This window comes from Rhamphochromis sp. 'chilingali' (genome assembly GCF_963969265.1).
Source record: "Rhamphochromis sp. 'chilingali' genome assembly, chromosome: 14".
Taxonomy (NCBI): domain Eukaryota; kingdom Metazoa; phylum Chordata; class Actinopteri; order Cichliformes; family Cichlidae; genus Rhamphochromis; species Rhamphochromis sp. 'chilingali'.
Window position 1 is genome coordinate 37,346,505 of NC_137941.1, and position 24,124 is coordinate 37,370,628.

At 45.7% G+C, this 24,124-nt stretch overlaps 1 protein-coding gene across 3 annotated transcripts in view; it reads left to right on the top strand.

The window, feature by feature from the left end:
- LOC308409651 (ras-associated and pleckstrin homology domains-containing protein 1-like) overlaps positions 1-24,124 on the top strand; it is a 78,357-nt gene that overhangs the window by 46,376 nt on the left and 7,857 nt on the right. For 2 of the 3 annotated variants that reach the window (XM_080902555.1, XM_080902556.1), the window contains 16 exons: positions 1,496-1,624; positions 1,715-1,823; positions 2,224-2,363; positions 2,452-2,694; positions 3,630-3,785; positions 4,617-4,787; positions 10,274-10,348; positions 14,341-14,418; positions 17,658-17,732; positions 17,825-17,909; positions 20,734-20,855; positions 21,333-21,398; positions 21,539-21,682; positions 21,759-21,869; positions 21,980-22,078; positions 22,723-22,843. In XM_080902555.1, coding sequence (XP_080758681.1) covers positions 1,496-1,624; positions 1,715-1,823; positions 2,224-2,363; positions 2,452-2,694; positions 3,630-3,785; positions 4,617-4,787; positions 10,274-10,348; positions 14,341-14,418; positions 17,658-17,732; positions 17,825-17,909; positions 20,734-20,855; positions 21,333-21,398; positions 21,539-21,682; positions 21,759-21,869; positions 21,980-22,078; positions 22,723-22,843 — 1,924 coding nt within the window. The remainder of the gene's footprint in view (positions 1-1,495; positions 1,625-1,714; positions 1,824-2,223; positions 2,364-2,451; positions 2,695-3,629; positions 3,786-4,616; positions 4,788-10,273; positions 10,349-14,340; positions 14,419-17,657; positions 17,733-17,824; positions 17,910-20,733; positions 20,856-21,332; positions 21,399-21,538; positions 21,683-21,758; positions 21,870-21,979; positions 22,079-22,722; positions 22,844-24,124) is intronic. The other variant, XM_080902557.1, reaches the window with a different exon arrangement.

Below are 24,124 nucleotides of genomic sequence, written 5' to 3' on the forward strand. Positions count from 1 at the left end.
TTCATTCCAAACTTTTTTTGAGCCGACTTCAAAATCATCATATTTTCAATGAAATAATAAAACATGTCAGTTTGAACATTTCCGCTGTTGTTTTATGAAATAAATGTGGGTTTTTGAGAGCTGCAAATCATTTCTTTCTATGTCTCTTTTCATTTTACACAACTTTCCAGTTTTTCCTGCACTGGGTTGATATCACATCATGTAGCCAGACAGTCTTTGACGTTAGCGGGTCCACCATGAGATGCTAGGTTAGTTGTATTCATGGTCTGAGGGCTTTCCCATATTCTGTATATGCTGTGTTAATATGGGTGTCGTGAGTGTCAGTGCAAATAAAACAAGGTATGATTATTTTAATGTGTCATGATACCTTTCTAATATTGGTACTGTGTTTTTATGCTAGCTATCTTCTGACTATTAGCTTCTGACATAAATGATACTTGTGTAACTCTGGCGAATAAAAGCAATTATTTCTTAGAATAGTCTTCAAAGTTAAGCGATTCATTCAGCTAAACTGTTGTCAGCAGTATTTTTATTTACCAAAGAAATGAGCTTGTAGTTGGAATTAGCCTGATGACTAAAGCGATGTTTGGTTGCAGGTCATGGTTTTACTTTGATAAACCGTTGGAGCATTGGTTTCATTACAATAAGATGTGTTTGCTGCTGGTTGTCAGCAAAGTATTTAACAGCTGCTGCGTGTCTCTGATCTGTTTCTCAGTATATTTAAATAACTCTGAGAGACGTTAATCAAAGCAACGCTCCCTCGCTCTCTGTCTGGGGACACAGACAGTTAATCTCTCTTAACCTTTCCCCGGTATTTTCATTTCTGGCTTCGGACTCTTTAGTTCTGTGGAAACAAACCGCTCCAACTCTTCCTGTGAATAAGATTCAAAGGGGTCGAGAAATTAAACAGATCTCTTTAAGTAATTTATAGAAAATGTTGTTTTTGACCACAATGTCAAACATATCAAGATGGGCACAACAGAGACTGAAGGTCAAAGGACCAAACAGTGTAACAGCTGACTGCAGTTCTTACTGGCTCACACTCGTCTTATAGCCTCATCATTTAAACTTTAGTCCAGTTACTGGTTATCTGTAAGAGGGTCACTAACCATCATTTGGGCTTATTAAAGGCGTGCTGGGGCAGGGATTATTTCCTGAGACATTTTAATAATTCCAATCTGAGAGATTATCAGACTACAAATATATTCTGAGCAGCTTCTAATGTGCATTTGAATTGTTGGAAAATCCCAAAGGAAACGATGAACGTCTCAGGGACGTCAGAGTCCATCCTGTCTACTGAATCCAGCTGGACTGAAGCCGGATTCCTGCTGCCCGTCGATTTATTACACGTTAACCACTTGCACTGAATTTGCAGCTTTCACACAACAAGCTTCAGACAGGGTTTAAGAAGGGTGTAGTACACACTATTGACCACCAGATGGAGCACAGAGATCACAGGTGCAGCATTAATGAGCATGACTCTTCTTATCCTCAGATGGATCAGTTGTCAGATGAGGAGGTGGAGGTCAGAGAGGAGGAGGAGGAGGAGGACAGTGACAAGGAGGACCAGGACCTGGATAAGATGTTTGGTGCCTGGCTGGGAGAGCTGGACAAGCTGACACAGGTACACAGAGCATGAACAGTCCGTGCTTATCTGTGTTAGAAATGCAGCTGCATGTAAACACTCTCCTTTCTGCTTCGCCTGCCAATCCAGAGCCTGGATGACGGTCGCTCAGAACGGCCACCTCAGGAGAAGCCTCCGCTCAGACAGGAGACCAACATAGCCAACTTCTCCTACAGATTCTCCATGTATAACATCAACGGTCAGACATTTTATTTTTATTCTCCCTGTTTTCCTTTTTCCCCCACAGGACGATGCAGCCCACACCTTACTGTTTCCTTAGCAATTAAATAACAACCAAGTCCTAATCAGACGTACACACATCATCAGCAAGTGTGCGTCTGTAAAACGTTTCAGCAGCTCGCTCATCTGCATTTTAAAAGCATAATAAAAAAGTGCTTTTCTCTGTCGTATGTATTTGCCCTGATGTTTGGTGAAAGATAAACTCTGTCGGTACATTTTCAGTTACCATAAAGCGTGTTGTCATTCTAGTCTATAATGAACGGCCTTCTGCGTACAGGTCGCTGACCTTTCTCTGTTCTTGTTCAGCCATGCCTGCTTGCTCCTCTTTGTTCCTGCCTCACATCCTTCTGTCTCTGCAGAGGCCTTGAATCAGAGGGAGAATGTGGATCTGGATGCTCTCATGGCCGACCTCTGCTCCATCGAACAGGAACTCAGCACCGTCAACGCCAAACCAAACAGCTCTGGTAGCATGGCCCGTCTGGGCATAACCGATACCAAGGTACGCACAATCGTCCCTCTTGTCGCTGGCTGTACGTTTACCGACTGCGCCTCTTACGCTAACGCTTTCTTTTTTCTCGTCTCTCCAGGTTCGCCAGAAGCCCCCAGCTGGGCGCAGCAGCAGGCAGCAGCCAGCAGGGGGCAGCAGCGGTGCTGCCGGCAGTGGTAGTAACAGTGTTAGCGGTGGGGGTGGCAGCAGTGGGGCGAGCAGCAGCAGCAGCAGCACCAGGGCGTCACCGGCCGGCACCATCAGAGCTCCTGCTGGGCAGCAGGGGAGACCAGCCCTGGCTTCTAACTTCAGTCTGGATGACATCACAGCCCAGCTGGAGAAGGTAACAGTAAAAAGTACACATTTGATTTTATTACAAAGAAGTGTTGGGACTCAACTCAACCCTAACTTGATGCAGAGAGAGTGAGGGGAGGGCAGCTGGAGGCTGAGCCCTGTTTCTCTGAGCTGTGGTCACGTTCTTCTGTTTGTTCCTGTCATAGTCGTATCACAGACATCACAGTGCAACAGTTTAACACACAAACTTCACAGCACAGATAAAGACGTGTGCAGCCTGCGACAGATGTAAGGCTGGTCTCTGTGGACTGTGTCAGCTTCCCAACATTTGGATGCTCGTGGCTGATGTGATGGACAGCTGTAGCTGCAGGCTGATGCAGCTTGTACCCGAGCTGCCAGCTTGGTTGTCTCCACTGTCACCTCGGTCACCTCGAGCTCCAAAAAAATAACATGGCTGTGGACATGTTGATGCTTCAGAACCCACAGGTGGCGTCACAGTGACCACATCCATCTTTCATGTTCGCTGTGCTGCCATGAACGTCATCTTTGCCACTCCCTTCATTCCCGTGGCCTTTAACACAGCTCAGGGTTCAGGTTCCAACCAGCACTTGGACCAGTTAAGGATGTTAGCGCTGTTTCCTCTTTAGCGTGATAAGCCAGACGTGTGACTGACCAGCAAATAAAGGCCTTTCCTGCTTTTCTGGGGGGGGGGTCGGTCTCCAAATGCTTCCTAGTTAGTTTTTTGCGTGTGCAGATGTTAGGCCTGAACATAAGACAGTCCTGGATACACACCTGGATGCCCTGAGGATACAATAAGATGTGACACAGCCCTGATATTAGTGGGTAAAACTTTAAGGGCGGATTCATCAAGCACCACCTGCATCACCTGTCAGTGATGACACATCCACAGCACCACCAAAGTGCTCCCTTCCTGCAGACGTACTCGGTCTGTCCTCTCATTTCTTCTGTTTGTGTCTCCTTCAGGCTTCGCTCAGTATGGACGAAGCTGCTCGTCAGACCTCCTCCCACTCTCTTAGCTCAGCCTCCTCCTTCGCATCCTCAGCCACGATGCGAAGGCCCGGATCCTCTCAGAGGCAGCATCGACGCACGGGATCGGTCGGCACGGTCAGCGAACACGAGGTGAGAGCAGAGCTTGTGCTTCATCACAACATCAGCGTTACAAAGGCAACAAAAGAAACGAGAAAGACAGAAGTAAAGCGGCAGCAGGAGGATGGAGTCAGCTCAGTGAACTGGTCATCGGTCTCAGATGTGAGCGCGATGGCTCTGCACTGTTCTGCAGGCTTTATAGGAGGAACTCGAGTCCCGTCGACTCGGTTTCTGTGTCCTGGCTGTGGTTACGTGGAGCCGTGTCATATAAAATAAAAGATATTTGTATGTTTAATGAAAGCAAAGCAACAGTTACACAGCGGTGCTGCTTACAGTGTCTGTCATCAAGAGTTCTGTTACACAGAGACTGTAGTTGGATGAACGCTCGTTTCATGGGTACCTAAACCTTTTTTATAGCAGACACATTCCCGGGACGGCCTTCGTTCTTCTTTTCAGTGTTTTGAATTAGAAACCACTGTGACTCTCAGTATTTAAATAGCCCATCAAGTCATTTACTTGTAGACTGATCTTTAGAGACGTTGATTCGTTTGCAGTGACCACAGTCTGTTTGAAATGCTCGCCGTGGTTACTTGCAGGCTGGACTGGGTCTACCTCACACTGCAAAGCATGAGTAAACATAAGTGCTGACTTGTGCTCAGGGTTAGTGTTTAAAGACACTCTGAGACGAGCAGCTAGCAGCTTGTTAGTAGTTAAACAGCAAACTGCTGTCTGAGCACATCATCTCAGCGTTTTAAGCTCATTAGCGTATTATCTCTACGGGCTTGTCCAGCGTTTGTGTCCAGCTGGTCTGACGATGACAGGGCCTCTCTGCTCCTTCTTATGTCTTCTGGTTTGCCACTTTAGGCACGTTCGATTGTCCACTCGTCACGCTCCTCCATCACCTCAGCATCCGGAGTTTCCGTTAACTCGGCTTCTTCCATGGACTCGCTGGACAGCGTTCTGTGCGCTGACCCAGACGGCCAGCAAGTGACGCCCCCAGCAGAAGGAGCCGGTCGAGGTCATCCCAACACAGAGGTACACGGCTCTCTGTTTGTACGGTCCTGTGCTGCTGTAGCCGAACATAAGATACCTTACTGTAGATAATGTGATGACCAGTAAACTCACAAACAAGGAGGTCCTTTGGTTGGTTACAGGTTAAAAGTACAGATATTCACTGCCTGGCATTACACCTGCACATCACACAGTAACTGCATTTACACGACACACACACACAATTAAAGAACATGCGGAGCGCTCAGGAAATCCAAACACAGCTAAGTTCTGTTCATTTAGTTTGCTCCTGCAGTTTTAGTGGCTTGAGGGTGAAAATACGCTCATAACGAATCATATGCACGATATTATTAATGGATGCATACATCACTCTAGTGTTGCAGCTGGAGATGAGTGTAAAACGTATACACTGCAGTTTCAGAAGACTTCCAACAGCATGGACGTTTCCACAGACTGTATGTAAAAGATGGACATTATGACAATAACACCAATAGCCTTAAACATGGATTCTAGCAGCCCAGCAGGAGGCAGCATGCATGCAGTTGTCCTTACTTCATGTGTGACTTGGGTCAACAGTTCCAGGTGAGGTTACTAGTTTAAGGCCTCCTTATTGTTACTGCAGCCTCGTGTCTGTTCAGTAAACTCAGACTGACGATAAATGGATCAGAGACTGTTGTGTAGCTGTCAGTCTGATTCATGTTCTCCTTAAAGACAAAGAAAGCTGAAGCCCTGACAGCCACACAGTGTGGAAGTGTACACTATACAGCAGTGTGGGTGAGCACTGGGTGAACCCACACTGAAAATGATCATTGGCAGCTGCCGATGGTTCAGATGGGACAGGAGGCTGTGGTTCATGCTGCCTGCCAAAGTTTGACGACAGAGACGGTGCTCTCAGTGAAAAGGAGCCTTTAACCCCCAACGACCAACCAGCCGTCTTTTTCCATGAGACTCAAAGTGTTTGGGACCAACGATGCAACGTCACACTGTCTCCTCTCCAACAACACAACCTTGTCGGCTGTTTGTTACTGGTGTGTGTCGGGTTATGCTTTGTGCTGCTTCAGGCTTCGTCCTCGCCTCTTTTATAATCCACACTGCTCCAACAGAAAAGCTTCAGTGACGCGCACATGCCACCACAAATAACAGCTTCTTCTTCTTCCTTGCTGAGGAAGTTGAACCTCCAACCTTGTTAGTGCTGTCACCTTGTTTAACAAAAACCAAACACACCCTGTTACTGTGAGGAAACGGGGCTACTGCTCCAGTTTGTCTGAGAGAGCAGAGAAGAAACAATATTAGAATAATGGAAGAAGCAAGAGTGCGTCAGCATGTGAGAGTAAGACATGTTAGCAACACAAAACATCCAAATACTGAGAGGGCTGAGGAAGAAAGACACACAGAGGAGGAAGAGGAGAAGTGCTGTACTGTGTTTGCCGGAGCATTTCTCCCACAAGCTCATTAGAAAGTGGGACTCGTGCAGTCTAATCCCTGAGGCTCTCACTCTGACCGTGGGCAGCAGAAATAACCCCGTCGCTGGACTCAGTAAATTGAACTTTCTAGTTATGGCTGCTCTCGCGTGGACGCACAAAGGTTAGTCAGACATGAGCTCTGAGTTAGTGGGAGCCTGACTGTGGTTCAGTTCAGGACACGCCTGCCTGTTTTCTTTCACCACACAGCAGAAATATATTGATGTTGAATGTTTGAAAGTCCGATCGTAGAAACACAGTTAAGTCAGTATCTGGGCAGTGACACATCATCAGCTTTGATAGAAAACAGTGACCCTGTGATTGAAGCACACGAGCTGCAGGAATCGAACTTAAGCATGAATATAAGGCATGTTTCAATACTTGGATGAAATCCTTCAGTCTTTGTCTGGAACTCGTGAAAACAGTCACGTTGTGTTTCATCACGCTAACAGCAGCAGCTTTAAATGCTAACGTGTTTCAGTGCAGAAGATTTATATGTGGTGAAATTAAAAGCATCATTTTAACTAAGTGCATGACGTCACGTTACTTTAGATAAAACAATCAACTGTCAGCGTTTACATGCTAGCAAGTCTATAGTGTAACGCATGGAGTTGTACTGAGACGCTAACAGTGTTGTAACTGGTGTGTGTGACTACACAATCAGACACCTTTGGGTTCACCACGCACTCTGGTTAGATTACGCTGAGTTAGTAGTTGTGATTATTATTAGTCTGTTATCGTCTTGTAAACACACTGAGCTGCTCTAACGGCACCAACAGTGTCATAATTCCTGAGAGCTGTCCATTCAGAATATTTAACATCCCAGTCATGTTTCCAGCCTCGCCTGTCTACATGTGACAGGACACGCCTGATCTGGTTGTTTCTGGGTAGCAGCTCTTTTTGTCACACACGCTGTGGACGGGTCAGTTATGTGTGTCTGACCTAAATATTATTTTTAATCTGCGGCTGTCACGACAGACCTAATGCTTTCTATAAAATAGTTTCTAGAGATTGAAGCAAATGTGCAGTGATCAGATTATAAAGATGAGAAGAGAGAGGATGGGTTCGCATCATTTTAACATGACCCCAAAATAGCAGGTCAAAGAACCTGTGTCATTGTTGAAAGTGCCTCCTGGTGTGTGTTTGGTCAAAGAGTTCACACTCGGTGCAGTGGCTCTGATCATGGACAGGAAGTCTCACCACGCCACAGACGTGTCTGCAGTTTCTTTCTTAGCTTTGCCTTTAAATTCGAGTAAAACTGTACATTTAGTGACTCAGTCGTAAACACTGTTTTACTGCACGGCTGCTGCGACTCACTGTACTCGTTTCTGTTTACATGATTTAGCCTTGATGTCACGTTTCCCACATTATTACCCAAACTGCAAACTAAACAGTTTGTCCTTGAATCCATTCAGCATGTTTGGCACCATTTTCCTCTCCTTGATGGAAAACTGCAACCAAAGCAACAGTCTCATTGTGCTCCTGTCTTTATTGTGGTCTTTAGAGAATATGTGCTGACATTTGCAGAGACACATAAAACCTGAAAGTCTCCACTGTGACACCGATTGCCTGACACTAAGTGCTCTTTGCCATCACCGTGGTGGTGCTGTGAAACCACAGCGTGTCCATGTAAGAATACCCTGCTACATGCTCCATGTTCAATAAGAGACACACTGGTTTGTATTAGCTAGTGTTGGAGCCCATTACTGGACGTCTGTGGGACTGCTGCTTGTGTTGCCTCCTGCTGACTCTGAGAGAATGCAGGTTTGATGTCATGCTTTCAAATCCAGAAATGACGACACAGACCTTTTACAGAGAGCCACAAAAATCAGCCCAAAGTCCTGAATTAACTGGTGTCTTTGCACTTGTAGTTTCCTGAGCTTTGTGGTCATGTGACTGTTTTGTAGTTTATTTTAAAAGCCCTCAAACTTCACCCAGGGTCCGTCCCACATGATGACATGATTTGTTAGTAGAGTCGGCTCAGTCTGGTCTCTGCAGACAGTTTGTACATACTGCTGCTGCTGAGCTGTACAGGGAGTGCAGAATTATTAGGCAAGTTGTATTTTTGAGGAACAATTTTATTATTGAACAACAACCATGTTCTCAATGAACCCAAAAAACTCATTAATATCAAAGCTGAATGTTTTTGGAAGTAGTTTTTAGTTTGTTTTTAGTTTGAGCTATTTTAGGGGGATATCTGTGTGTGCAGGTGACTATTACTGTGCAGAATTATTAGGCAACTTAACAAAAAACAAATATATACCCATTTCAATGATTTATTTGTACCAGTGAAACCAATATAACATCTCCACATTCACAAATATACATTTCTGACATTCAAAAACAAAACAAAAACAAATCAGCGACCAATATAGCCACCTTTCTTTGCAAGGACACTCAAAAGCCTGCCATCCATGGATTCTGTCAGTGTTTTGATCTGTTCACCATCAACATTGCGTGCAGCAGCAACCACAGCCTCCCAGACACTGTTCAGAGAGGTGTACTGTTTTCCCTCCTTGTAAATCTCACATTTGATGATGGACCACAGGTTCTCAATGGGGTTCAGATCAGGTGAACAAGGAGGCCATGTCATTAGTTTTTCTTCTTTTATACCCTTTCTTGCAGCCACGCTGTGGAGGACTTGGACGCGTGTGATGGAACATTGTCCTGCATGGAAATCATGTTTTTCTTGAAGGATGCAGACTTCTTCCTGTACCACTGCTTGAAGAAGGTGTCTTCCAGAAACTGGCAGTAGGACTGGGAGTTGAGCTTGACTCCATCCTTAACCCGAAAAGGCCCCACAAGCTCATCTTTGATGATACCAGCCCAAACCAGTACTCCACCTCCACCTTGCTGGCGTCTGAGTCGGACTGGAGCTCTCTGCCCTTTACCAATCCAGCCACGGGCCCATCCATCTGGCCCATCAAGACTCACTCTCATTTCATCAGTCCATAAAACCTTAGAAAAACCAGTCTTGAGATATTTCTTGGCCCAGTCTTGACGTTTCAGCTTGTGTGTCTTGTTCAGTGGTGGTCGTCTTTCAGCCTTTCTTACCTTGGCCATGTCTCTGAGTATTGCACACCTTGTGCTTTTGGGCACTCCAGTGATGTTGCAGCTCTGAAATATGGCCAAACTGGTGGCAAGTGGCATCTTGGCAGCTGCACGCTTGACTTTTCTCAGTTCATGGGCAGTTATTTTGCGCCTTGGTTTTTCCACACGCTTCTTGCGACCCTGTTGACTATTTTGAATGAAACGCTTGATTGTTCGATGATCACGCTTCAGAAGCTTTGCAATTTTGAGACTGCTGCATCCCTCTGCAAGATCTCTCACTATTTCTGACTTTTCTGAGCCTGTCAAGTCCTTCTTTTGACCCATTTTGCCAAAGGAAAGGACGTTGCCTAATAATTATGCACACCTGATATAGGGTGTTGATGTCATTAGACCACACCCCTTCTCATTACAGAGATGCACATCACCTAATATGCTTAATTGGTAGTAGGCTTTCGAGCCTATACAGCTTGGAGTAAGACAACATGCATGAAGAGGATGATGTGGACGAAATACTCATTTGCCTAATAATTCTGCACTCCCTGTATAAGTAAACTGAACTGAACTTGTGAGTGCAGGTGTCCGTGGGCAGTGTGGGTTGTTTTTATGAAAACAAGTTTTTGCATATGACTGTCACATGATATGTGTCTTATTCTCTTGATATCTGCAGTAACCTTGTATTTGTGCTACACGCTACAAAAACACTTTAAGATGAAGAAAGTTAAAGGCGTAACCTTTGAAGCTTTTTGAACTTATAGGCGAATCGGGGAAACCTGCATATAAACAGGTTGTAGTCAGGGCTAACCTCACACGGGTCACTGGGATGTAATATCCTTCCATTAAGAGCTGATCGGTGCTTTAATGTGTTTGCTGTGTGTGCAGTTCTCCTCCACAGGTTTCCCTCTCTGATCTCTGCCTGACCATTGAGCTTTCTGCTAAACTACCACGTTCAACCAATCAGCAGCAGATCGATTCACCGGCACTCTCTCTTTCTTTTTCAAGCACTCGTATTTGGACAGGGAAACCTCGCTGATTTTGAGAAACATAGCGGGAAAACCTTCTCACCTACTGACCAAGGTGACACCCCACATACTTCTGCACACTGCCCCTCTGCCCTCATGCGTCAGCATCCATCCTCTCCTCCACCTTCTTCTACATAAGTCAAATAAACATGCATGTGCACGATAAAACAAGAGTTTTGGCGATGTGCTTGTTAACTCTGTTCACCTCGCTCTTTGCCTTCCTTTTCTAACTCTGTGCTTGAGCCTTGTTTTGCACAGCTTTGTGGATGCTGCCCGTTGCTGTTCTGATGTTGCTGTGTGTGCGTCTCACTCAGCACCTGCTCGGTTTGTTTGTCACAGTGATGCAAAAGCTGGTTTGCCTTCAGTCGTACCTGCAGCCAAGTGCAGAGACACTTTTGAATTAAGGTTTGCTTCATGTATGAGTGAAGGCAAATGCTGCTTCACTGGACGTGTGCTACGTGTGACATATGTGCGTTTCACTGGTGTACCAAGTCTTTGAAGGTGCAGACCACACAGGACAAAGTTGTCATAAACTCAGTATGTACCTGCTAATATGTCATTATTTCTGTGTGCATGTTGAGTTATGAAACCTCGCCTGATGTGAAACATCCACTAAAAACCAGTGAGCGTGTCGCTGGAGCACACCCCACCTGTGTGCTTTTCTGTTTGCCCTGTTTGCCTGTAACTGTAAAATCTTGGGGATTGTGAGGATGTAGGATTACTTCTGATAATGAGACCAAGCACAGGTAAGCAGGTGTGACAGCCAACTCTTCTGTGTCTGCTTTTACAAGCTCCAACCAGCTCAGCCGGTGTTGGACGCTGCATTCCAGTAAAAAAGACTAAATGTGTGTGATAATATTTCAATATTTCATCTTGTGGCATAGCTCGGGCTGAATGTGTGAGCGCTCTCCTGGACAGTTTAGTTAGCTGCTGTTAGCAGAAACCACGGTCCACAGGCTGTCTCTGTGCTAACGAGCGTTTGCAGCCAGCAGCAGTAACAGAGACTGGTGCTGGTATTGATAATGGGACCAGCTACCCGCTATATAGAATAGTTACTGGGATCAGCATCCCGGCTGCTGGTGGAGATCAGGCGTTCCCGGTTTATTTTCAATAATTTTTTTATTCTTTTTTAAACTCGTTTTTCTTCTTATGTTATTTTTTACCAACATTTTCACGTCTTATGTGTTTTACTGTTTATTTTGAACTTGCACTAACTGCAGTGGGAGTTGTATTAACACTGAACGTGGACGTCCGTGGACGGGAGCGTGGCAATCGTAGCTGTCGGAGAACCTGTGGTTCTTAAGCTGCAGGTTGTATTTGTGTGTATTAGGAAGGCCAGCTTAAATAGCAAGCAAGTAAGGAGGCTTTATCCTGATTGGATCGGCAATGACAGGATTTCATTGGAAGAAAAAGCAACTGTGGCACTTTGATTGGATGTTACAGGAACGTGCCAAATTTGCAGGGGTAATCTCCTTTGGAGGACAGAGGGGTGATTCCCTTCCTAGGAGCATCAAACGTAGACACGTGCACACAACGCAGCCAGCTGCCCGCAAAAACTCCAATTTGAGGAAAAAGGAATATCATCCTAGAAATCGACTGCATCAAACAGCGTTTAAAGCTGGACGTTTACATAGTGCTGAATGATCAAATTATACTTGAAGAACTTTCTAATGATGCAGTATCTCATTGCATAGTATTTGTACTGTTCCTGGCTCTTGTGTCTAAGAATTCAGTGAATATACTGGAACAAATGTTTTACCAGTGTTCTCACACCGCTGTGGGTCAGACCGTCTCGCTGCTGCCTCGCTGCTGCCTCGCTGCACTATTCCTGACTCTGATTCACACAACATGCTCGAGCTGTCTCTGGGAAGATGGAAACAGTCCGTGTTTTCTTTTCATCTGTGTCCCAGATTAGAGGACGCATAACGGCCCCGACCATCCAGGCAGATTATGAGCTTCTGGGCCAGTCTAATTCCTGCAGCAGTGATTGCACTGCGGGCGTAATTATCTGCAGTCATTAGACTGTGTGTGTGTGTGTCAGTGTTACACTGCCTCAGCAATAAGTCCACCCACACTCTGTTCACACACTGCTGGCCCAGTTGTGCAGTTCATCTGTGCGCTGTGTTTTGAGCTGCAGCACTGAGGGGACTCATCCTAGAAAACTTCAAAGGCAGAAGAGCTCTCCCTGAGCACAAGCTCGTTTTAGCTGCTTCATTATGTAGGCCAGCTGAATATGTGTGAGACAGAGAGACGATGATTATGCTGCAAGATGGAAAACACAGTGATGTCAGAGGTCGGCGTGTTCAAGTATTCAAAAATGAAGCTTTGTTAGCTCTCTGGGCTTTCTTTGGGCATTAGCTGTGGTTTGTCTGACTTTCAGTCAAGCCATGCATCAGACCGTTAGAGCCACTTGACCCTCTCTGAGTTAATCAAGCATCAAAACGGCCCCAACTGAAAGGATGAAAGAACCAGTTTTAAATATGTCCAGAGACACTTTGTTACTAACAGCCCATCACAGAAACCCACCATTTGTTTCACTGGCTTTAGTCACGTCCTGCCAAAGGTTTGACAGGAGCCCTAAAACTGATCCACCAGCAGTGAAGACATGGCCTCAGTGGAACGGTGGCTGTCAGGCCGTATCGGTTCAGTCTGTGCACATTTGGTTTCATTTGTTTCTTGGCAAAAGATAAAGAAATGAGGGGTGGCTCAAAACTTTTGCACAGTGCTGTACCTCTGAATGATTGTCTGCTTCCATATATGTTTGTCACGACAGTTAACTGTGGAACCAAGTGGAATAATTAAGGCCAGTCAAGTATGGGCACTGGATTATGAAGCTCTTTATGAGCTTAGGCTGTTCGCTTCAGTGCTGCTTGGAGAATTGTGTGCGTGTGCGCGCGCATGTGTGTGCACATCCTTCGGTGTGTTTTGGGGGTGGGGGAGGGGAATGAGGGAAAGTGGCTGCTAATCTCCTCCTCCTCACCACATGGCTCCTGTTTTCATGCAGCCTGACTGACAGCAGAGCGCCTCCATACTCAGACCCCTTAAAACTGGATCCAACTCAAAGAGAATGTGAGCGGTAGAGAGGTGAGGTGAGGACAGCAGCAGGAGAAAAGTGAAGGAGGAGATGACTGTGTTGGGCAGAGCACAGCAGGAGTGTGAGTCTGTGAGGAGGGGGCATGAGAGCCTGAGATAAAGAGATCAGTACTCTTCCATGTAAGCTTGCACAGCAGCAATGCCCCTCCCCCCAGCTGGGTGCATCTCTCCCTCCGTCTCCTCCTCTCATTCCCTCTGTCTCGCTTGGCCGGGGAGGATGTGACAGGACAGGGTAGCATCTTTCACTCTGGGATTGACTCAGTAAGTCTGATAGCTCGTTGATACAGGAGGCTGTTAGTCTGCAGATCAGCTGATGGTTGCATCAGCATGAGCGTAAGCGGTCAGTCTGTTTGATCCCAGGTCTTGTGCCTGAAGCTGCTCCGATCCACCGTCTTCTTCCTCCGCTCCTTCCTCTTCCTTGTTTTGACGTGATAAAGCGGCGTCTGTCCAGGCCGAAGTAGCGGCGTGCGCTCAGTTTGGATAATCCAACAGCCGTGCATTAATCCAGTCTCATTTTCCTGTGCTGTCCAATAACGCGCTGATGACGATGATTAAAATGAAGAGACGCAGGAGGAGAGGCACGCCTGCCAGCCAAACTCTTCCCGTGGTTCCTCGTAGTTTGGGCTCCTGAACAGCAGCTCTCTGCGGTGGCGCTAACCTGTTCGGCCTTTCTACATCAGCGCATCCGAAGCCTGGTGAGACGGGAAGCTGGCACACAGCCAGCTGGGAATGCATCGATCCTACCCAAACATTAAACGCCGGCATTTCCTGGAGTTGGACTTCTCTTTAATTAAACCTCGCAAATATTATTTGACATCAAGCAGACACAGAAGTGTTGGCTGTTTGAGGGAAACAAACGATGAACTCATGTTGGAGGAGTCAGGTAGGTGACGGGCTCGATGCTGAGTGACTGCTGGCGTTTGCATTGACTGACCGGTGTGTGTGTGTCTGTAGGAGGAGCAGGCTGCCAAACTGAAGGCAGAGAACATCCGACTGGCCCTCGAGAAGATCAAGGAGGCCCAGGTGAAGAAGGTGAGCCACGCATTTGTTGTCTGGTAGCTGCGTCTGCGGCACGTGCTCGCCGCACTTCATTTTCTGGGTCAAGTCAGTGTTACTCCACACTGAAAGCTCTGGTCAGTAACAGCTGGGGTCAACATGCACATCAAACACACACGCGCAGACACACACTGAGCACTCTACATAATGACCGCTGCAAGTTAAGTTCCAATCCCAGAGAGAGAGAGGAGGGATTACCAACCTGGATTTACCCCACACACACACACACACACACACACACACACACACACACACACACACACACCCAGCTACCTGTGTGTGTGTGTGTGTGTGTGTGTGTGTGTGTGTGTTGAATCATCTGTATGTTGATCCTGCACAAAGCTCCAGAAAAGTGATCTTTCAGCACCATGTCTGCAAAAGCCCCATTAGAGAAAGAGGCAGATGTATGAACAGCTGTGTGCACAAAGCCCATAAAATCACACTCAACCCATCGCTCACGTTTTTTAATAATACAAGAATGAACACTTACTGGCTGCATAGAACTGGCTCTATACGAAAGTGTGATATAAGGTGGCTTTTGAGATGAGGTTGTTAAAAATGTAATCATGTATGTGGCAGCGTGGACCCACCACAGAGACCAGATCACGTTTCTGCTTTGGAAACTGTCAGAATTACAGTGAAATCTTTACTTTGACTCAAACGCACTGCTATCACTGGTGATTGGTGGTGATTAACACAAAGAGAACCAATCACAACAGGCCGTAATTCAACCTGACAGCAGCCTGTCTGGACTTTACCAAAGCCTGCAGGAGCTGTGCTCACCCCAGCTTCTGCCAATATGAATGTCAGAATCTACGTGCAAGCTTTCTTACTGAAAACAGTGTATTCAGATGTTTTCTAACATTTGAATTCAGTTCATGATGCACTGATTTCGGTTCTCTGACATCACTGCGTAGATCAGGGGTGGGCAACTCCAGGCCTCGAGGGCCGGTGTCCCTGCAGGTTTTAGATGTGTCCTTTAACCAATACAGCTGATTTAAATGGCTAAATTAGCTCCTCGACATGTCCTGAAGTTCTCCAGAGGCCTGGGGCCCGTTCTTCGTACGTCGCTCACTACATCCAAGATCAAATGACACATCCAAGACCAAACCATCGCGCTAACCGTGAGCTCGCTAATCCGGTTCCCCGAACACACCTGCTGTTGACGATTAGTACAGCTGGCTGAAGTAATGTGCGATCACTGGGTGTCGTAAAAGGGGCTACGCATCGATAGCAGAAACAGTGATTGGCAACCCTCTGATTGGTCGGCGAAAATGTCGAAGGAGTGCGCTCGGTATTTTTCGGCAGCAGAGCAAGAACTCTTGAGTGAGGGATGTCAGGAGTTTCAGAGTTTAATCAGAACGCAAGGGAACACTGCAAAGGCTGCAAAAGCAAGGAGAGAGGGCTGGCAGGAAGTTGCTGACAAATCAAACTCGTAAGTAATCTAATAATAACAATAATAATGGAGTGGATTTATATAGTGCTTTTCAAGGCACCCAAAGCGCTTTACAATGCCACTATTCAGTCACTCTCACATTCACACACTGGTGGAGGCAGCTACAGTTGTAGCCACAGCTGCCCTGGGGCAGACTGACAGAAGCCAGGCTGCCATATCGCGCCATCGGCCCCTCTGGCCAACACCAGTAGGCGGTAGGGTAGATTTATTATATTATATTATATTACATTATATTATATTATGTTACATTATATCCTCTTTCACATTAGAGCCACGACAGGACCCACTAGAACATGGGAACAAGTAAAAGTGAAATATAAGAATATCCTACAGAATGGTAATATTTATCACTTATATTGCTTTTAGTCTCTTGGAAAGAGACCCTGAAATAATCTGTTTGTTTGTTTATAACAGCAACCAAGAAAAGGGCAGAGGAAAAAAAGACAGGTGGTGGTCCTGCACCCCCTCGTCAACAAGTTGGTTAAGTAAATAATACCCTCACGGGAAAATCGATATCTCTCTATGAGCACACTGTCGCGCTGAGCTAAAGGATCCTGTCTGTCCCGCAATATACGCTGAATTCTGAGGACTCTCCTTATCAATCTTGCACCTTCCGCAATGGGTGGCTCGCGTATACGGACAGGACATGGCTGCGACAGACTTCCCAAATCCACCTTCGCTTTTATAGCCGTGGTCTCTCATCTTGATTACACGAAGTAATTTACAATTACTACTCTGAAATATGAATTACATCTGTAATAATCACATACATGTAATAGAATGTTAATAGTACATTTCCCTTTTTTAGGAAATGACCTGTATGTATCTGTGTGAAATCAATAAAAGGATCAGGTACTGCATTATCTTTGGTTACATTGATGTTATTTATTTATGGTGAAACAGTGGTGGAATATCGCTGTTGCTTTCGTATGAATGACGCGGGCATACCTGCGTGGCCGCGATCTAATCCTGTTTACATAAAGTAAACCTGCTCCCCAGCAGGTTTACGCTTACGGCTCTGTTGCTATGACAGCAAGTCCCGGATGAGCTTCGGGGAACCGAACGATCCAAGATCACGCGAAATCGTCAACAATCTAATCCAGCTAACCTACTTAGCGAGGTACGAAGAACGGGCCCCTGGTAACGAACTAATCATGTGATTCAGGTGTGTTGACCCAGGGTGAGATCTAAAACCTGCAGGACACCGGCCCTCGAGGCCTGGAGTTGCCCACCCCTGGCGTAGATGATGGTAAACCTGAAGAGTCTAGAAAGTTTGCACTGTTTCGCAGCATACAGAATGACATACACCGTGCTAGGAGATGGGAGAAATATTCATATAGCAACATATTTTATCATTTTCAAAAAAAAGGAACAAGCCTATACTAATGCTAACCAATAAATGAACGAGTACTGTAAATATAAAGTAATCACGTTTGTAACTTTCTGGAGTCATTTCAAGAAAGGCTTCAATAAAACGAGTGTAGCTCAGCGCTGGTTTCAGTGTCCGAGATTTAATTAAAAACAAACAATAAATTGTGAAAACAAGAAGCTGAAAACAACGATACTATTAGCTTATATAAAACATTGTGTTAGCCATTCCTCAACCCATAAAAAGCTAACATTAGCCAGTGCGCTAGCCTAAAAAGAAAACGTTAGTTGCTAGCAACATTAGCCTGACTAAGGTTAGCTTACGAGATGTTAGCAGCTCACATTTAGCCGTGTTACGTACTCTGCTCTCTCCTCCTGGTCCTGCTCACAGCTGGTGATTCGTGTTCATCTGTCAGACGAGAGCTCAAAGACCATGATGGTGGACGAACGGCAAACGGTCAGACAGGTACGGCTCCTGCTGGTGTAGTCATGCAGTTAGTTTAAAAAGCAGTAGAGTATGAGCACAGCGCTAATCTCACAGTTGGTCCCTGTCTTTAGGTTCTGGACAGTTTGCTGGAGAAATCTCACTGTGGCTACAGTGCGGACTGGTCACTGGTGGAAACCATCAGCGAGTTGCAGATGGGTGAGTGCACGTGCACACAGAGGCTCTTCTGTCTGCTCATGACGTCATGTGTACTCCTGTTTCCTGAAAGCAAACACAGGGAGAGAAGTTACTAAAAAATTATATAATATGTTGGGTTTTTTAATGTGCAGCTCTGCTAAAAGTTCGTGTTGAGGGTCCCTGATGTGTACAAACTAATGCAAACCCTTCACACAGCACACACAGAGGTTTCCACCACAAACGCGTTCCAGTTCAGTCCTCCAAAATCCCAAATACACGTCCGTCTGACAAGTGGGCCAGAAATGGGAAGGGAAAGAGGAGCATAAAAATAAACACACACTCAGCAGCATATTAAACATATCAGGTCCCCATAAGGAGAATCATGTGCTAACAGCTGTCTAAATGACTCGGGTAAAGTTTGTAGCATGCTGCTTGTTGTTTTTGTCTGCTTCCACTTGTCTTTGCACTAGGATGATGTCGGAGTAAATGTGCAGTCATATTCGTTGTGTTCCCACTAGTGCTGTCAGCGTTAATCTGAAATGACGTTAACGCCACAACACGGCGAATCTCCGTTAACGAGCTACCGCAGATCGCCCCGTGCGTGGGGGACGGCGTCAACACGTTAACGAGCTAACTGCGCTAACACACAGTTACGCACATCCACAGTATGTCGGATGTGCCATTGCGTGGCACATCCGACATACTGTTTTACTTTAGTCCATGACGCGCTTACCTTCAGGGTCATACGTCACATGAAAACCAAAATAGTTCCAAAGGCCAGATCTGAATGAGGGTGGGGGAGGTTCAATTTGCCATGTTGCAACGAGAGCTTAGCGTCTGTCTCGCTAGCTTGCCCTGCGCTCAGTGAATCTGCGTTCGACTACTCCGCCTAGGCTGCACTGTCGAGCGCAGATCCACTGAGCGCTCAACACAGACAGCATCGTCAGAAGGAAAGTTGATAAAATAAATTACAAATGTTGTATTGTTCGATACATATGCGTACCGAACCCAAAGCACTGTATCGAGCGGTTCAATATCCATACGAGTATCGTTGCACCCCTAATATACATATATACATATATATCTATATATCTCACAGATGGAAAATGCAGTATGAAAGTACAGCTGGTGGCTGCAGTGGACACTTAGATGACCTCATCCCTAAACACCAGCTGTTGTGATCCACAATCAGAGCCTGAGTCATACTTTTTTAAACTGTTCCCATATTTACACATGGACACTACGTGACGTGTCTTCTTTTTGACGTCCCACGCTGCTGCACCTACTTCCAGTCATACAGTCTTTGTCTCCAAAAGTTGGTTCTGTTCATCTGGACGTAGCGTTTTGTGGGAGAAACGTTTCGTCATCATCAGGTGACGTCTTCAGTCTCAGCTGACTGCAGGTTTCAATCTTATAAACAGGACATTTGCACAATGACTGAAACCAGCCCACTGAAGGAACAATGGGCTGGGAGGTCAGTTCCTTAATCTTAATTATGCAAATTCTCACGACCATTGATCAAAACCCGCTGATCAAAGACCATTGATCAATGGCCATGAGTCCCATTCACAGAGAGTTGGGGAATGGCTGCAATCATACAGTCTTTGGGAAAACATGTTGCAGGTGAAATTCTAGGCTCAGGCACTTATTTTGGGACAAAAATATGGAGCGTTAAATCCGTGTTTTGATCAGATATGGCTGATGAGCAGTGGTTGACAGATATTACTGTTCGGTCCCCCGTCACTGTCACATCTGGTTTAGCATCACTGTAGCTCCGTGTTCAATGTGAGCTCTTAGAAACTGAACCTGGTTTTATGGGTCATCAATCAACAAGAGGATTCTTTTTAAAATGCTCTTACCTGTTGTTAGATGAGTGTAACGTGTTCGTGTTCACCGTGTGAAGCAGACTGGGATTTGTGATCTGGTGCTACCAGACTTTAACCAAACGAGTGAAGCTCAGTTCTGCTGTTTAGCTTAGATTTGTAATTGTGTTCAGTGATGTTTCGCCATCAGTGACAGCACAGATATTCAGCTGCAAACACACACACTTCCTTTGGGGGTTGAACTGCGTGTATGTAGCACACACTGTACTACAAGCTTCCACTCAGTTTAACAGACACACACACACAGTCTGTTTGTAGGTCCAGTGCAGTGATGCGTGTGATCTAACCTACATCTTCAGGGCTTCTGCTGAATTGCGGTCAGCAGTGTTATGAAAGAGAGCGGGACGTCAAAGTGTGTTTGATCACATCCAGCTGAATCTAAAGCTTCCTCGTTTACACAAATCCACACGTCTCTCAAAGCTCTGCTTACAAACACAATCTGGGGTTAGATTTAAATCCAGCTGTACTAATTAATCAAGTAAGTGATGCTTTCCACGTCTATTTCCACCCACCACCCCCCTCACATTCCCACACCGCCACCAGCACCCTGCTGGGCACCCTTTAGCAATAAATTGACTTCCTGTTTCAGACCTGAAGCTGATGTCGCTGTGCACAGCAGGAATGATCTAATGAGGATTCTTCTGCTGATTGAAGGAAAGCTGACGTGTATCAACAAACACGCCTCTTTAATCACATGTTAGTATTCATAAACTGGTCAAAAAACTCCCATCTAAACATTTTTGGGTTGTTATTGTAGGAAAATTAAAGTCTCCTGTTTTGAGATTTTAAACGTGGACGTACGGAAAGCTGAAACGTGTCAGGGCGGCGGGGACATTTCCAGATCTTTAGCTCGTGTGAAACACTTTGTGCTTATCGTTTGCTTCATGACAAAATCTTTGAAAGTGTTAGTGGTGGACTAGCAATGATTTTAATGCTGCGGTCTGGACTTTGACTGTATGCAGAGCGGCTCTTTGAGGATCACGAGAACCTCGTGGAGAACCTGCTGAACTGGACCAGAGACAGCCAGAACCGCCTGATGTTCACTGAGCGCATAGAGAAGTATGCTCTGTTCAAAAACCCCCAGGTGAGACATATGCACATGTAAAGCACCCTGCAATTATGACCCAATGTTCAAAAGTTCAGGAATCGGCTGATAAGAATCAAACGCCGTCGCAGAGACACGCGTGACAAGCCGCCTTGTCACGCGTGTCTCTTCTTGGAAAGCTGGGTGTCAGAGGAGGTGCAGAAGCTTCCAGGCAAATCTTGTAAAAGGTAACAGGTGATGAGCAAGGTGGAGAAGTGGCATGTTGTCCCTCACAGCGCCGCAGGACACCGCTCTCATTCATGGGGCGGATTCTGGCATGTTGCACCAGCTCGGAGTGCTCCTCCACATGCAGCATAGTGCAGGTCACAGCGGGACTTTTTCCTGAACATTAGGGTTGACCTTAAACCAGAAGTTGGACAATAATGAGCCGATTGCTGCGACTTCTCGACTGAACCTTCTCTTGGACTTCCAGCTCCTCACCTACCCCTTCTTTCTCATGCTCACTGTCTACTGCAGAACTACTTGTTGGGGAGGAAGGAGACATGCGAGATGGCCGAGAGGAACAAGGAGGCTCTGTTAGAGGTCGGTCTCTATTTTTATTCTTTTTTTCCTCATCAGATTCCCTTCTGTTGGGTCCTTACATGAAATGCTAAACATGTAGAATGTTTAGCATGATGGTTTTAATTTCAGGCGAAAATAAAAATGGTGTTTTTGTATATCAGGAGTGTTTCGGGGGCAGCTCAGTGTCCGTCCCTGAGATGGAGGGTGTCTTATGGCTGAAGGAGGATGGCAAAAAGTCCTGGAAGAAGCGCTACTTTCTGCTGAGGGCTTCGGGCATCTACTACGTTCCCAAGGGCAAGGCCAAGGTGTGTAATGGAGGCAGCACTTTGTCATACAGTCAGTGTTTGGGTGCAAAGTTGTGAGATACGTGTGTTTGTGCAGGCATCCAGAGACCTGGCGTGTTTCCTCCAGCTGGATCATGTTAATGTCTACCTTGGTCAGGACTACAAGAGCAAGTACAAGGCTCCCACAGACTACTGCATGGTGCTGAAGGTAGGTGGACATGATCTTCCACTGCCATCTAGTGGTGAAAAACTGTAGTGACGCTTGGATGGGTCTAAAACTAATAGTATCCAGTGAGTTAATGCAGCGTGTTTTTGTAGCACCCTCAGATCCAGAAGAAGTCACAGTACATCAAATATCTCTGCTGTGACGATGTCAGAACGCTGCAGCAGTGGATCAACAGCATCCGCATCGCTAAGGTAAACGTTTCACAGTCTCCCTGTCGTATCACACGACGGCTCTAATCGGAGATGATTCACTCGTAGTGTATGATGTTGGTGCGGCTCACAGGCTGTGGGACACAGGACCATGCTGGTGCACCATGAAAAACTGGGAAACTATTCTGGATATGATGTATGAAAACAAGTATAAATTGAAGAGTTTGCCCGTGTTTAGGATGCTGTTGTTTATTTAAAAACAAACAACAACAACTCCTGTTTTTATTGTTAAATGATGTGCTCTAATTCTTTTCCATGGTCTAACACCCTGTGCCAGCTAACTTTGCCAAACTTTCAGCGCTCTGATTGCCTGTGTGCTCCTTTTCTCAGCCTAGCTGTTTATAAGAGTGTGTAACCTGAGACTAAAGTCCACAGAGCTGTGACTGTGTGTGTGACAGCCCACAGATGGGATCTAATAAGCACGCCTCATACTGCCTGCTATTACTTTGTCATTTTCACTTATTCACTACTGATTTATGATCGGCGTGCTGTTACTGACACCTCCCCCCCAAGTGTTTATTCCTGCCCACAGCCTGATGCACATGGGGGGAGCACTGTGGGGACGCTGTGTACTTGCTGAAGCTGCCTTTCTTGTGTAAAGTGTCACCTGTGTATGTGTCCATCAGTACGGGAAGCAGCTGTACATCAACTTCCAGGAGGCAATGAGGAGGTCGGAGGCAGCCTATGATTGGTCCTCCCTGTCTTCGTCTTCCATCAAGTCTGGATCCAGCTCCTCCAGCCTTCCAGGTCCGTGTGCCTCCTTTGGTTGAGATCACTGGCTGGTAGGGCGGGGCTATATCATACCGTTCATGGTAATACTGGTGTAATGTTGGGAAACGCTAAGAAAATGAAATATCGTGATAGAATATGGGTAAAACGCACATACACAGTGCCTTTGTTTACATACGCACATGGCGGAGAAAGTGGATCGTTGAATGAAACAGATGAACCTGAACTGGTTTGTAAAAATGCTGCAGCTTCACTGGTGTGGAACTGGTTTAGCTTTCGTCCCTCAGACACACAACAAAGCACTATTTTTGGTAGCGCATGCTAGCGGGCCGTCGTTATTACCGTGTTGTTTGGAAAATACGGCGCACTTAAAATCAATCCTTTGATTGTTCTGAAAGTCGACAGAGCCCCTTATAATCCCGTGTGCCTTATGTATGAACTCTGGTTGTGTTTACTGACCTCGAGACGATTTTATGTGCACGGCGCTCGAAAATCTGTCAGATGTTTCAGTACGACTTTGCAAAGCTACGAAGCCGCACCGCTTGATGGATTGTCGGAGCATTACGGCTATCGTAGGCGGAGCCTCGCGGAGTGATACGTGCTGCGCTTCAACATAATGTTACCGTATTGTGTGTGTATAAGCTCTTTTTAAGTTTTGTGGATGTTATACATGGTTATGCTGAGGATATGTCGGCCAGTTTCCACTGGAAACGCCTTTTGGTTAAACTGTCAGCGAGGAGTTTGCATTTGCACTGTTAAAGTTTATATAACTTTAATGCAAAAAACAGCTGCTTGTTTAAGTGAAAATACACTGATGTTTGTTTGGTTTTTTTGCACTAATAAAGTTGTGGAGTCGTAAAGTATTTTGTCTCGTGTCAATTATATCGTCAGTTATATCGTTATCGCAAATTTTCAAACGTATATCGTGATAAATATTTTTGGTCGTATCGCCCTGCTCTACTGGCTCGTTCATACACAGCAAAATCTCCAGTGTTAAATGAACACTTTTGACAGTGTTGTATGTTTAAAAGTAACCTAGCCAGTTTTGAAGATTAACAATGGCTAACACTGAGCAGTGCTGATTTTCTAACACTGGAATATTTCTAACATTTTGAGTTATTTTCCAGTGTTAGAAAATCAGCACTGCTCAGTGTTAGTCTTTGTTAATCTTCAAAACTGACTAGGTTACTTTTAAACATACAACACTGTCAAAGGTGTTAATTTAACACTCAACAGTGTTGTATTTAACACTCAGAGGTGTGGACCCATATAGACACTCTCTAGTGTTAATTTAACACT